At 41.6% G+C, this 13915-nt stretch overlaps 2 protein-coding genes across 3 annotated transcripts in view; one reads left to right on the top strand and one right to left on the bottom strand.

Annotated features, from left to right (window-relative positions):
* Positions 1 to 7306, top strand: part of ap1s3 (AP-1 complex subunit sigma-3) — an 11558-nt gene extending 4252 nt beyond the window's left edge. The window contains exons 2-6 of one of the 2 annotated variants that reach the window (XM_014191952.2): positions 4483 to 4661; positions 4877 to 4985; positions 5172 to 5309; positions 6421 to 6480; positions 6669 to 7290. In XM_014191952.2, coding sequence (XP_014047427.1) covers positions 4483 to 4661; positions 4877 to 4985; positions 5172 to 5309; positions 6421 to 6468 — 474 coding nt within the window. In that variant the 3' untranslated portion in view covers positions 6469 to 6480; positions 6669 to 7290. 2 annotated transcript variants of the gene reach the window in all.
* A 907-nt stretch (positions 7307 to 8213) lies between these two features.
* On the bottom strand, positions 8214 to 12907 carry scg2 (Secretogranin-2). Its single transcript, NM_001141636.1, has 2 exons — positions 12846 to 12907; positions 8214 to 10435 (listed from the first exon to the last, which is right to left on the bottom strand). The coding sequence occupies exon 2, from the start codon at positions 10422 to 10424 to the stop codon at positions 8631 to 8633; it is 1794 nt and encodes a 597-aa protein (NP_001135108.1). The 5' UTR covers positions 10425 to 10435; positions 12846 to 12907; the 3' UTR covers positions 8214 to 8630.
* Between the last annotated feature and the right edge of the window lie 1008 nt (positions 12908 to 13915).

Below are 13915 nucleotides of genomic sequence, written 5' to 3'. Positions count from 1 at the left end.
ATGAGGATGGATAGGAGGTTTAGCATAAAGCAATTCATTCATTCTTAACAGTGCATTGTGACATTTCAGAAAAACACAATGGTTTTGGTTGAGGGGGAAAATAGAGGGATGTGTTGATACTGTTGGGCACTACTAAGGGAGGTTGACTATGTAGTGTAACAGATATGCAAAATTCTTACTGGATGCTACAGGTAGCACTACTCTGCCAGTTGTTGTTTTGGCTGGTAGGCCTGTAGGAAGTTGTAGAAGATTGGATAAAACTCTGGTATGTGGATTCGATATGCTATTACAGTCAACACCAAAGATATATGGACAGTGACACACATTTTAGATCTGTACTTCTCCACCTCAGATTTGAAATGAATGTGAATTCATGAATTTCTGTACAGCACTTTGAGAATATCAGCTGATGTACGAAGGGCTATATAAAAATAAATTTGATTTTGATTTGAAATTTGATGTGACAGCTTAATTTGATGATACTCTATATGGCCAAAAGTATGTGGACACCTGGCCATCACACCTATATGAGCTTGTTGGACATCCCATTCCAAAACCATGGGCATTAATATGGAGTTGGGCCCCCCTTTGTGGATATGACAGCTGCCACTCTTTTGGGAAGGCTTTCCACAAGATTTTGGAGTGTGTCTGTGGGACACAGTCATGCTGGAACAGGAAAGGGCCTTCCCCAAACTGTTTTCACAAAGTTGGAAGCACCCAATTGTCTAAAATGACTTTGTATCCTGGAGCATTAAAATGACCCTTCACTGGAGCTAAAGGCTCAGCTGGATTTTATGCACCTGTTAGCAATGGGTGTGGCTGAAACACCTGAACTCAATAATTAGTAGGGGTGTCCACATACTTTTGGCCATATAGTGTATGTCACTGTCCAAAATGTTGGGAACTCTTTGGAGGCCTTTCCTTTTTGTGGGATATCTTTTGGGTACTTACAACTCATAAGAAGCATGATTTATTTGGCATTGCATTGGGCAGAAATTCTGTTCGTTGTGAAATCATAAATAATTTTTCCATGCAAGACACTTTGTCCTGATATCTGGGCGGTAGGGGTAAACAAAGTTTTCTCTGGAAAGCAGGGTTCCATAAAGAACTCATCTATATCAGCTGTTGGGTACAAAACAGAAAACATGTCATAAGCATCGGATCTACACGTGTTAATATACTCAGTGTATAATCAACTTACTGCTGCATGTATTGGTCGTGTCACTGAGATTTTATATATATATATATATATAATCTCAATGACAGCTGGATCGTTGACTGGCTGTTTGGCAGGCTTAAACTGTAGACAGAAAACAGAGATTGCCATGTTTCAATGCAAGGTGACTTGATTTAAGTTACGTTGAAACAGCTGTGTCAGTGAACACACCCGAGGCTTGGTTTGAGAAACCCGAAGCAGCAGTAACTTACTTGGCAAAAGGAGAATGATGACCCGAAGAACACAAGGCAAGGGAGTAACGTTACGGCTGGTCAGCTGGCTGGTTAACTAGCAGAACGGTAACGTTAGTGTTAATAAGCCTAGTTGACTTGAACGTTAGTCAATTTAGCTAGCGTTACGTTTAGTGAGTCAACGGAGTTAGGTAAGCTAACGTTACCTTGTACTAAAACGTTAACTTACTTAACTTAATGTTAACTAGATAACTCCAGGCATTCAGTTGTTTAATAATCGAACATCAACACTGATTACATAAAATCTAATGTTACATGTTATCACACATACAAATTACCCATTGACCCGACGACGTTACTGCTGAATTCGCGTATCGGCATTCAGCAAAAAGTACCAAATCCCTACCTGTTGGAATAGGTTTCAGATACATTTATTTAAAACGCTCATTTTGTAACCTTCTGACAACGTTTAGAAACATTGGCCAAGAGTTCCTTTTCATACGTGTCAAACAGTACCAAATCTCAACCTATTGGCAATTTTGAAAGATGTTTCAAATATCTTTATTTAGGAATGTTGGGAGAACATTGTTACGTTTGTTTTTGTAACACCAATATACAACCTGAATCCAAAGTTGGTTTAGGTTCCAGGAGCGTGTTGTGCTACTTAGGAGTAGCCTATTTGGGACTCTGCAGATACTTGCCGTGACCTTTCAATATAAAGTATCTCTAAATGACATTTTAGAAAGGTATGGCGTTTTCATTGTAGAAAACCTTGCTTTTCTGAGTAAACTTGGGTCTATATTATTTATGTAGCCTACACTCTGTCCTTCCTTGTCAAATCAAAGAATCCCTCAAAAGTCCCTGAAATATATTTTACATTTACATTTAAGTCATTTAGCAGACGCTCTTATCCAGAGCGACTTACAAAATGGTGCATTCACCTTATGATATCCAGTGGAACAACCACTTTACAATAGTGCATCTAAATCTTTTAAGGGGGGGGGTTAGAAGGATTACTTTATCCTATCCTAGGTATTCCTTAAAGAGGTGGGGTTTCAGGTGTCTCCGGAAGGTGGTGATTGACTCCGCTGTCCTGGCGTCGTGAGGGAGCTTGTTCCACCATTGTTTTTTATTTTGCCTTTCATTGACAGCAATACACATCTGCAGTGCAAGGTTGAGAAAAAACATTTATTCTGTGAAATTAACTTGAACTGTATTTTGTGTTCTGTGCGTACTCTGTTCTTGTCAGACCAAAGAATGGATCAAATGTCCCTGAATATAAATGGCTTTGCTGGTGCTGCTAGGTGGCTCACTTCAACAGTTGACAACAATACACATTGCCCAGATATTCAAGTCAACAATTGCAGGAAAATGAAATCAGAGAGCCTTTTTCCTTAGTCAATCAGATCCTAAAACCAAGATCACGTTGGACATCTAGCTGAACAAAGCAAGGAAATGCACTCTCTAAACAGTACGAATACATCTCAACTCTTTTGGAAACAAAACCATAGCATCAAACAAGAGGTTGGGTCTATCTGCTTACTTTTTAAAATGTTTTTATTTAACTAGGCAAGTCAGTTTCAAGAAGAAAATCTTATTTTACAATGACCTTCCCCTAACCGGATGATGCTGGGCCAATTGTGTGCCGCCCTATGGAACTCCCGATCATGGACTGTTGTGATACAGCCCGGGATCGAACCAGGGTCTGTAGTGACGCCTCTAGCACTGCTTACCTCCCCCCTCTCCTTTTCTTTCATCTCAGGTTGAGGTACCTTTTGTCCCTCCCCCTCTTTCCCTTTCTGGCTTTTTCTCAATTTTACTTCCCTTTGTCTTGTTAGGTTAGTAAATGAACATCTTTACTGGACTGCCTCAAATAGTCCTCGGGGGCCCTTTTGCCCTCCTTTGTAAAAAATTGCCTTTTAATTGCCTTTAAAAAAAAATACGTTTTACTGATCTTATTTTATTTTTGGACTCTTCTCACTTGTAGCTTTAAATGCAACAAATTGCCTATCAAACTAGATAATTTCTCAAACTCATGAATCTTGGAAAAAGTCCTTTAGCCACCGCGAGTGAGGCAGTGCGTTGCTGCACTCGTCTTTGTCGCATGCACGAGCTGTCCACCGGCACCGAGCTGTGAGTTTGAAATGAATACTGAGCGGTGAGTTTGAAATGAATACTGCTAGTAGTAGGTTACTTTGGATTGCTAGCATGTGTTGTCTCCCGGTCAGGGACAGGATATTAGCTAGGATATTTGACTGAATATCCTAGCTAACTAGCTGATTCATCTAGCCTACATTAGAGATGATCAGATGATATAGCACACCCCATTAGTATTTCTAGCAAAGATACTTCACTAATTCCCTTTTATCTTTGGTTTTAGCTTGCTTAGCATACAATGTGTGATGACTGTGTTTTTGCAGAAAATTAAGGCCCATGATATACAAATAATTTGTCTACAGGAGCAGTAAGAAAGTATCAATATAATTGAAGAATGGGGGGCAGCCCTACCAAAGGTCTATCCATGGTGCTGATGGGGCTCCAGGGAAGAGCGAGTTAATACAGGGGGCCTTGTATACAACTTGAGTCATTCAGTGACTCGCTGTGTGTGTCTGATTTTCAGTTGAATACGCAGATTACTTTTATACATATTCTTTGAAATAAACACAGATTCAGTCTGGCCCTACTCATTGATAACCACTATCTGACATGACAGGGTTGGTGTACTGCATGCTGTTATTGCTGAATTGTGGAATCCTTACTTTCACCTGACTATCTGACCATGTTAAGTCAGTGTTTACTTGAAGGAAGGACAGAAGGATGCATTCTCAAAATATTGGAACCCAGCATCCTCCTGGCCTATATTTCTTTCTCCTCTCTCTATGTGTTCTCACTGCGGTCCTGTATGGCTGTTGGTATAGCATGACGCTTGCAAAGCCAGGATTGTGGGTTCGATTCCCTCGGCCACGATACGTAAAATGTATGCAAGCACGACTAGGTCGCTTTGGATAAAAGCGTCTGCTAAAGGGCATACGTTATTGTTATATTACTAACCTTCTGGTGCATCTTGTCCTGTAGATGCATTTCCTGCTGCTCTTCAGTCGCCAAGGCAAGCTCCGCCTCCAGAAGTGGTTCACGCCCATCCCTGAGCGAGAGAAGAAGAAGATCGTCAGGGACATGACCACCATGGTGTTGGGACGGAAGCCACGCTCCTGCAACTTCCTGCATTGGAAAGACCTGAAGATCGTCTACAAGAAGTGAGAAGGGGAGTGTACGGGAGGGAGTGGGAGGGGAGATGAATAGCAAGCGGTGTGCTCTCCTCTCCTAAGGTTGCTTATCAAACGACTAAAGTGGCTTCCTCTTCTTCATATTCAATCATCTGAACTCTAACTGTATTGCTGTATTACTCTGTTATTCCTCTCTCTCTCTCTCTCTCACTGTCTCTACCACTTTCTCTCTCTCGGTACGGTAGGTATGCCAGTCTGTATTTCTGCTGTGGTCTGGATGCTGAGGAGAATGAGCTATTAGCCCTGGAGGTGCTGCATCGCTATGTGGAGCTGTTGGACAAGTACTTTGGCAACGTATGATTCTCTCACACAGCGCTCCATTTGTGTTGATCTCTCTCTCTCCCCCTCCAATTTCCTCCTCTTTGTCTTTTTCAACAAACTGCACTGCCTGCATAGTATGTATTTAACACCGTAAACTGATTTGTGCTAGACTGGACTCTACTTCTTGAACCTTGGGTCATTTTCTCTTCCTCTACCAAGGTATGTGAGCTGGACATAATCTTTAACTTTGAAAAGGCTTACTTCATCCTGGATGAGTTTCTGTTGGGGGGAGAGGTACAGGAGACGTCCAAACAGGTCGTATCCCGCTCCATCGAGGCCTCAGACATGCTACAGGAGGTGAGTGTGAGACCACACTCAAGGTAGATGTTGCCCATGACACAGATCTAGGATCAGTGTTTTCCGCTTCCAATCTTAACTGAGACTATTTGGGGGAGAATTGCAAAAACTAACCTTAGATCAGTGTATAGAAGCAACATTGTAAACACTTTATCTTATGGTCTGATATTGACCTGTTTTTTTACATATGATTTGCCTGGTACAATTGTTATAGTTGCATAATAATTAACCTAATGTTTATTTAGGATTTAATGCACCATTTAGTTACAAGTAGTTACCAATTTTAATGAATTCTTTAAAGTAGGTACTGAAAAGTACCCATTTTACCCTATAATTCCTTAGTAAAAACCAGATGAAAGTGGACTGTTGAAATGGTGTTAATGTCTTGTGGGTTGAATGTGCAGTGCTGTTGACTGACTCCTGATGAGCTCTCTGCTCCTATCTCATAGCTAATAGGCTTCCCTACATGACCCATATTAACTGGTTTACTTATGGCTCTATTATCCTCATTCTGTCTCTCTGTCGGTCTCTGTCCATAAGACTGAACCAATTTAGATTCTTCTCGCTCTCTCGTTGCTGTATGTCTGCTTTGGCAGGAGCTGTCTACTCTCTGTACTATCCATCCAGCCTCTCTGTGGCGCTATAGGCACTAAGCGACACTCTGCATGGCCCTTTTTGGTTTTACTTAGGGATGGGCATTTGAAAACTCGTACTATGCATGTTATTGTGAAATGGGGAAGAAGTTTGTGGTATGCTATTGGTCGTTCCAATTACTGGTTGTTCTGATACAACTGAAAAGGAAATGTAACATAATTTTACTGCACTTGACATAGTCCACAAACAATAAGTTCATCTTAGAATTTGACATTTTGTCAGCGGTTATAAATTCCACCTGCTAAATAGTTGCATTGTAAGTGTTGAGTACTTTTATTTGACTATTAGCAAACAAATACAAACCTTGAATCGAGTACTCGCGCCCATCCCTAGTTTCACTATCTGCTTGCTTAGTAAATACAACTAACATTTTGATCCTAGTCTCTATTGCAACTGTTCAGATAGCATGCATCATCACTCATTTGAATCTTCATCACCTTCATCATCATTGCTTTAGGCTGAGATTGACAACAGTGATTATGAACTGGAGCTTGGATGGCCTTGAATTTGAACAAAGGTTAGAGGCTAATGATTGTGATTCTATTAGTAGCATAGTGCCGTGTGTAAACGTTCCATGCTTATGTCTTAATGGATGTGAGCTACATACAAAGATGTTATGTAGGTGTGACGGAATATTCATGACATTAAAACAAGGCTTGTTGATATGGAGATCACACAATGAATTTGTCCATCTCTCCTCTCCAGACCATGGAGGAATACATGAGCAAGCCTGCGTTCTAATACTGGAACCGGGGGTCTACACACACAAGAAGGAATTTGGAATACAGGACCATTCCAGAACTGGAAGTCTTCCTACTGTACAGAATCCATGGAATTACGAGTTCTAGAATTCTATTTCTATGACGGTATCTGTCTGTTTAGGTGGGCAGGACATTTTATCCTGGATTGAGTGTTCTAAATACTGCTTTATTTTTCCTCGTAAGATAAGGACGAGCCTTTTGCTGTTATTATTGATATGATCACCCATCCTCCTGGATCCTTGAAGTTGTTACTGAAAACTGTGGTTATAACAATCCTAATATATCACCACGAAGTGCTTTTGAATCAATTCTTGATTTCTTCAATGACATGTTGTGCATGTAAGATGTATATCGAAATTGAAGAAGTGCCTCTTTAGAATATGTATTTGAAGTTGCGTTTTAAAATCTTGTAGACTAGCCTTGTTTTGTATTATCTTGGTTGGGACTAGCCTTTTTGGAAAGGGAATTATTTATCTGGGTGAATGTTACTGTTTGTTTTTTATATAACTAATTATTGATTTTGAATGTTGAAGACTTTGGGATTAAAGTGTATTTTGATACCAGAATCTTCTGGGGATTTGTATTTCTGTTGTCGGCTAGACTATTTAATGTTTGTCATTGTTTTTGATGTTTTATCTGCGGTACATGGCCATGGTCCTGAAGTTTTGATTTTCAAACTATTTCACTTAAGCGCACGATAAGCAATGATAAAACACATTTATCGGTATATTTTTAATTTATAGGCAGCCACTGACACTTTTAATTGTACATCTAATTCTGCTTCAACGTTATTTAGGTCCAAGCTTGCACTAGAAGGAAGGGAAGTATAAAAAGAAAAAGCGCTTGTGGAATCCATATACAGTTGAAGTCGGAAGTTTACATACACTTAGGTTGGAGTCATTAAAACTCGTTTTTCAACCACTCCACAAATGTCTTGTTAACAAACTATAGTTTTGGCAAGTCGGATAGGACATCTACTTTGTGCATGACACAAGTAATTTTTCTAACAATTGTTTAGACAGATTATTTCACTGCGAGTAGGGAGGCCTACGAACCTGACTCAGTTACACCAGCTCTGTCAGGAGGAATGGGCCAAAATTCACCCAACTTATTGTGGGAAGCTTGTGGATGGCTACCTGAAACGTTTGACCCAAGTTAAACAATTTAAATCCAATGCTACCAAATACTAATTGAGTGTATGTGAACTTCTGACCCACTGGGAATGTGATGAAAGAATTAAAAGCTGAAATAAATCATTCTCTCTACTATTCTGACATTTCACATTCTTAAAATAAAGTGGTGATCCTAACTGACCTAAGACAGGGAATTTTTACTAGGATTAAATGTCAGGAATTATGAAAAACAGAGTTTAAATGTATTTGGCTGAGGTGTATGTAAACTTCCGACTTCAACTGTATATATAATCATCACTGTATCAATGTAGGTCTAGTGATCAGTGTATTATAATAAGACAACAGAACGCAGCAAGAAGAAAATAATACAGCTAATGCTTTATTAGTCTCCAACTTGTCACACATTATTGAACACATACAAAATGGTTTAGAAATGACCATATATATACCACAACAACCGAAAGAGTCCAACTATTACAGCGCTTGCAGCATCAGGGGGTTGGAAGGCAGGATGGTGACGTCTTAATCTCTAGCCTATATCAGGGAATGACATTTTCACAATGATACAAGATTGGGAACTCACAAACCCAGATATATACACGACACACACACTGCCTCCAGCCCAGCACACTGATTTACGTTATATGTATATATATAAATAATATATTATTTCCTTCATATACACATTTTATGTAAACTAGTAGAATGTTATTGATAGTATAAACATTTATTTAGTAGAGGATGTCTTAAGTCGCTTGTCTTCACAACGTAGCCTACATTCCAGCAACCGGTTTTCCGTGATGCTCCTTTTCCTCCTCCGTCTCTGGAGCTGCGGTCTCCTGTGGAACCTGATCTTTCACCTGGATCTCCGCGGGCTCCACTACCTCCTCATTACCCTCTGAATCTCTCTTTGTCGTTGTGTCCGCTTGGTCAAAGTAATCTTTCATGGCTTGTTCGTATAGCTCGTAAGGAAACTGTCCGTTCGCCTGAGATTGGGTGTTGCGTTTGCTGATCGTGCTGGGGTACTTAGTTAATATTTTGGCCGCCAGAAATGTCATCATCTCATCTTCGTCCGCCTCATCATCGTTGGCAGATTCTCTCTTAAAAGGCATCTTGTTGAGCTCCGACATAAATAAGTTTTCCCTTCGGCCGGATGAGGATGGGACTTTTGGAGCAGCCGCGGGAGGCGGTGCTGGTGCTAAAACTCTCGCCGGGGCGGGTGGTGCTGAAACTCGGGGCGGGGAAGGGGCACTCTTGAGCAGCCGCCGATTCACAGGATAGTCGTTGCTGATGGTTTCCATTTCGACGATATTCAGGAAGTTTTCCTCGTCCATGTCTTCAGGAGTGTTTTTGACTGGCAGTCTCCGGCTGTAGTATCTGATCTTCGGTTTGCTGCTGGTCGTGTAGCGGGTGATAGCTTGTGGGTGATGGTCTAGTTTTCTGATTTCCTCAGTGATCAGCATGTCGATAAGGTCCTCAGGGGGGATGTGGAGTTTGAGGGAGATCTTTAACAGCTCGTTCAGGGCCCGGGGGTCCACCAGGGGGTGGCGGATTAGTCTCTTTTTTTGCTCTCCGGCTTGCCTATTGGCTGTCTCATGTTTGCTCATTCCCAGGATCTTTAACAGGTAATAATCTACTAGTTTAGTATCGGGGTCCTCTTTATTCTGGCCGGCTCTGCGTTGCATCTGCATTCCGTCGCCCTTCTCTTCCTCCTCCTCGTCATAGTTCTGCTGCAGAGCCCTGTCGAACTCCTCGTGGCTCCTGTTCACCACCTCCTCTGTCTCGACATTCTCCTCTACAGGAATCCACTCCTCCCCACCCGCCACGTTCTCGTAGGCCAGGTTCCTCGGACTGAATAAATCGTCATCATCGTCAAAGATTTGGCGCTTCTGGCTGTTGGAGGTGGATGGTTTCCGCAGCTCTTTGAAGATGGATCGCAGGTTGGTGAGGCTCTGAGGGGTGTATTTTTCCTTCAGGTCCTCTGTGGCGCGCTTGGAGCTGTCTCTATTTTCCTCGTCCTCGAACATCAGTGGGTACTTCTTGTGCGGCCTCGGGAAGCCACTGTAGGCAGGCGTGTTCACGGGGCTGCCTGTGCTCGCTGAGGGGTGCCTGTGCACGCGGCGGTCATTCACCGGCACCACAAGGGCGGGTCTGGGGGGACTAGCGGGCTGCTCCTGGAGGGTCCTGAGCAAGGCTCTCACCAACTGCTCAGCCGGGATGTCCTGCTGCCTCTGGGCCGGCGGGGAGGACTGCCTTTCGTGTGCGCCTTCGCCCTGGAGAGAGGCGAGCTGGAGGAGAATGCGGAACTTCTCGACCTCATCATAGTCTTTTGTTGGCTCCTCTCTCTCTTGGCCCCCATCTGTCCGCTGCTTCAGGCTCTCGATGTACTCCAGGGCTTTGATCATGTCGGGGCTGGGCGGGTAGACGGCGGGTTGCAGTTCTTCGGCCTCCCCACCTCTGAGCCTGTGGTGGCGAGGGCGGGACGCGCCCTGCACAGAGAATGCATGGAGGAGGAGGCAGGCGAGAACAACAGCTTTTCCTGTGGATAGTTTGAAGAGTGACAGCATCTTATTATAGCCTAGAGAGAGAGAGACAAAGGGAGGAGTTCAATACAATGATATGCCTGAACACAGGGGCGTCAGGCACCCATTATTTTAGAGGGGGCACAAAGTATTTGAAGATGGGGGGGCGGTTGGAGAATTTAGCATTTTTCAAACACCTGAAACAGCTTTTTCCTGCAATCTAGAGCCACAATCATTATTTTTCTGCATAGGTTATCTAAGCAGACCTCTTTACCTGTTCAATTATCATTTTAATAAAAAATGCACATTGATTCTGTAGCCCTTTCCTGCAGTCAAATTACCTAGCTAGTGGCCTCATGGGTGGAATGTTATTCATATTTTTCATAATTTCATAATTAAAAACCCGCTGAAAATCCAGTGTTTATATTTGAAACGGTTCTGTTATATTTCAGTCTTCTGTGATGTATATAAGGTGTAATATTGGGAAGCAAACTCAAAACTGAATACATTTCAACTGTATATATGACATGGTACAGGTGTCTTCTTTTTTGTAAGCCCATAACCATGTGTGTGAGGTGTATACTTTTGTTTCAAGCAGATTTGTTTAAGACCCTGATTTAGCCCACTGCAGTACAATTAAGAACTGTTATGCTTTAGGAGTTTAGTACAACTGCCACACTTGTATATAGTATCACAGCCCAAGAATTAAAGTATTTTCTGTATTTTCTGAAGTTTAGCAGCCTTGCCAGCAGGCATGCTAGCTAAGATACAGATAACTGTCAAAATAAAGGAAACACTTGAGTGTATGAGGGGAAACCAAGTGTATTGAAAGCAGGTGCTTCCACACAAGTGTGGTTCCTGAGTTAATTAATCAATTAACATTACATCATGCTCAGTAGGGTCATGTATAAAATGCCCATTTGCCCATTATTTTGGCTACCATGGCTAGAAGAAGAGATCTCAGTGACTTTGAAAGAGTGGTCTCAAAGGAGCATAGGGGATTTAAAGTGTCTGTCTGTCTGTCTGTCTGTCTGTCTGTCTGTCTGTCTGTCTGTCTGTCTGTCTGTCTGTCTGTCTGTCTGTCTGTCTGTCTGTCTGTCTGTCTGTCTGTCTGTCTGTCTGTCTGTCACCAGATCTCAACCCAATTGAACACTTATGGGATTCTGGAGTAGCGCCTGAGATGGCGTTTTCTGCCACATCCACAGAACACCAAATTATGGAATTTCTCAGAAGAATGGTGTCGCACCCCTCCAATTGATTTCCAGACACTTGTAGAATCTTTGCCAAGGCACATTGAAGCTGTTCTGGTGGCACTTTATGTTGGTGTTTCCTTTATTTGGACAGTCACCTGTACTTAGACAAGCTATTTTAACTTAATTGATAGTTTGAAATGGCTTGGTAGCTAGTTATGAGGTTGGGAGATTGGGAACCTATCTAGCTGGCTAGCTAAAGCCAACTTCATAAAATTGCTAGGTGGCTGGTATTACAAAGAAACAACAAAACATTACTTTTTATTTATTCATCAATAAGGAATAAACAAACTGCATAGCTTGATCAAATTCATTTACAAACATACATCCTGCAAGTCCTGCCCATCACCAGCAGCTAAAATCAAATCAAAGGCTCCTCCACTGATGATGCTGTCTGTATGCACTAGAGTATATAGCATCCTGTCTAGCATATCTTTGCTCCATGGTGCACCTTGGAAGGAACCACTTACCTGGGAGGGTGTGCCCCCTCCGCAAAATACCAAAATACACTGACAGATCTTTTTAGAAATAACTATGATAAAACACGGGCTTAAAAATGAAGTTTAGTAATTAATTAAACATCTGAAAAAAAAACTATGGGCTGCACATTTATTATTTATTTTATCTGAGATGTTATCTTTACAATTCTTAGAATCTACTAATACTCTTTAAAAAATATTATTATTTTAATGAAATGTCCCCACTGTTTGTTCAGAATCTCAGTTCATTGATAATCCATAGACTATAAGTGGTTATTCAATGCACAAATGATAAAAAGTTGGAAAGTGGGCTATATTTGCGAATCATTCTGTTTTAAATGACTACAGCCTACATCACAGGATGAGTCACTGGCCGTTGTCAGGGCAAGCTTTCGCTTGTGGCTGCCTTTCTCCAAACCTTCATCTCTATTAAAACCCATATGAAACCAATTTCGCGAGGGATAGAATCAAAATTACTTCACATCTCAATTTTGCCCAGTGACAAAATACATGAATAGACTATTTGGCATTCATCACAACAACACACAGCTATCACTTATTCAAAGAAATTCCAAGTGATTAGCGAGATCTGATAAGAGATGAGAACTTGAGCGAGGAGAGATGAGGAGAGACAAAATCAAAAGATGGAATGCTAGAATGTCCACACATGAACCTACAAAACATCTTACTTAGTCTTTGCTTGAGACATGCTAAAAGTCATACGCATGATTTTTTACCTTTGGCAAGATGCTCAGATCGGAGTAGTGAACGTGTATAGCATCTCCTCCCAGTCTTAGGACGAGCGATTCTGTTTTCAGCACCAGGACAGCTCCCAGCGATATATGAAGCAACACCTGATTCGCGCGTCATCACAGCAGTACGCACGCAATAACCAGTCTTTGGAAATAATTATACATTATTTAGGCTTATGATATGGCATGTTAAGAATGCTAATGTGCTGAAAATATATATGAATGTTGTCTGTTTCTAGCTGTATCAATTCTTATCTAAGCCCTATTCATAATTCCCATTGAAAAAGTGGTGGGCTATTTTTGGGAAAATGCTTGTACCAATTAGCTTTGTGAAGGCCAATAGCTATCAATTTGACAATAATTCGTATAGCATTTAATTGTGTAGCTTCATTTACCACCCCATTCAGATTGCAATTCTTGTATTTGCTAATGAGGCACAAATTTACTCAGCAACTAATTAGCTTGTTTATTGACATCCATTGCAATGATTTGCACTAATGGGATTATATGAACAACAAGGCGTCACAGGGTGTTGTCGTATCCTATCCTATTATATCCGTCCCTCTCAGGAGATAAGGGGTTAAATCCCCAGCGATGACTCACTCACTGAACCCACCACCGAGGAACGCTGAAATCGCTGTCGCAGTTCACTCTCGCTCTCTCTCTCTCGCTCTCCCTCCCTCCTCCCGCCGCGGAGGAACGATGCCGGTAAAATATAAACGCAACATGTAAAGTGTTGGACACCTGTTTCATGAGCTGAAACATGGGACCAACCAACAAAAAAGCGTATTTCTCTCAAATTTTGTGCACATAATTTTTTATTTTCCTCGTGTGCATTTCTCCTTTGCCAGAATAATTCATCCACCTGACATATGTGGTTTATCAAGAAGCTGATTAAACAGCATGATCGTTACACAGGTGAACCTTGTGCTGGGGATAAAAGGCCACTCTAAAATGTGCAGTTTTGGCAGCACATGTAACCATTCCATCCCAGGACCTCCACATCCGGCTTCTTCACCTGTGGGATCGTTATTTAAATTGACTGATTTCCTTAT

This window comes from Salmo salar, chromosome ssa03 (assembly GCF_905237065.1).
Source record: "Salmo salar chromosome ssa03, Ssal_v3.1, whole genome shotgun sequence".
In the NCBI taxonomy this organism is placed as follows: domain Eukaryota; kingdom Metazoa; phylum Chordata; class Actinopteri; order Salmoniformes; family Salmonidae; genus Salmo; species Salmo salar.
The sequence above is the reverse complement of the archived record's forward strand: the minus strand, read 5'-3'. Positions and strand labels throughout refer to the sequence as shown.

What these genes read in the sequence shown, in the direction of transcription:
- scg2 (NM_001141636.1), bottom strand. Translation starts at nt 10,424, where the DNA reads ATGCTGTCACTCTTCAAACTATCCACAGGAAAAGCTGTTGTTCTCGCC.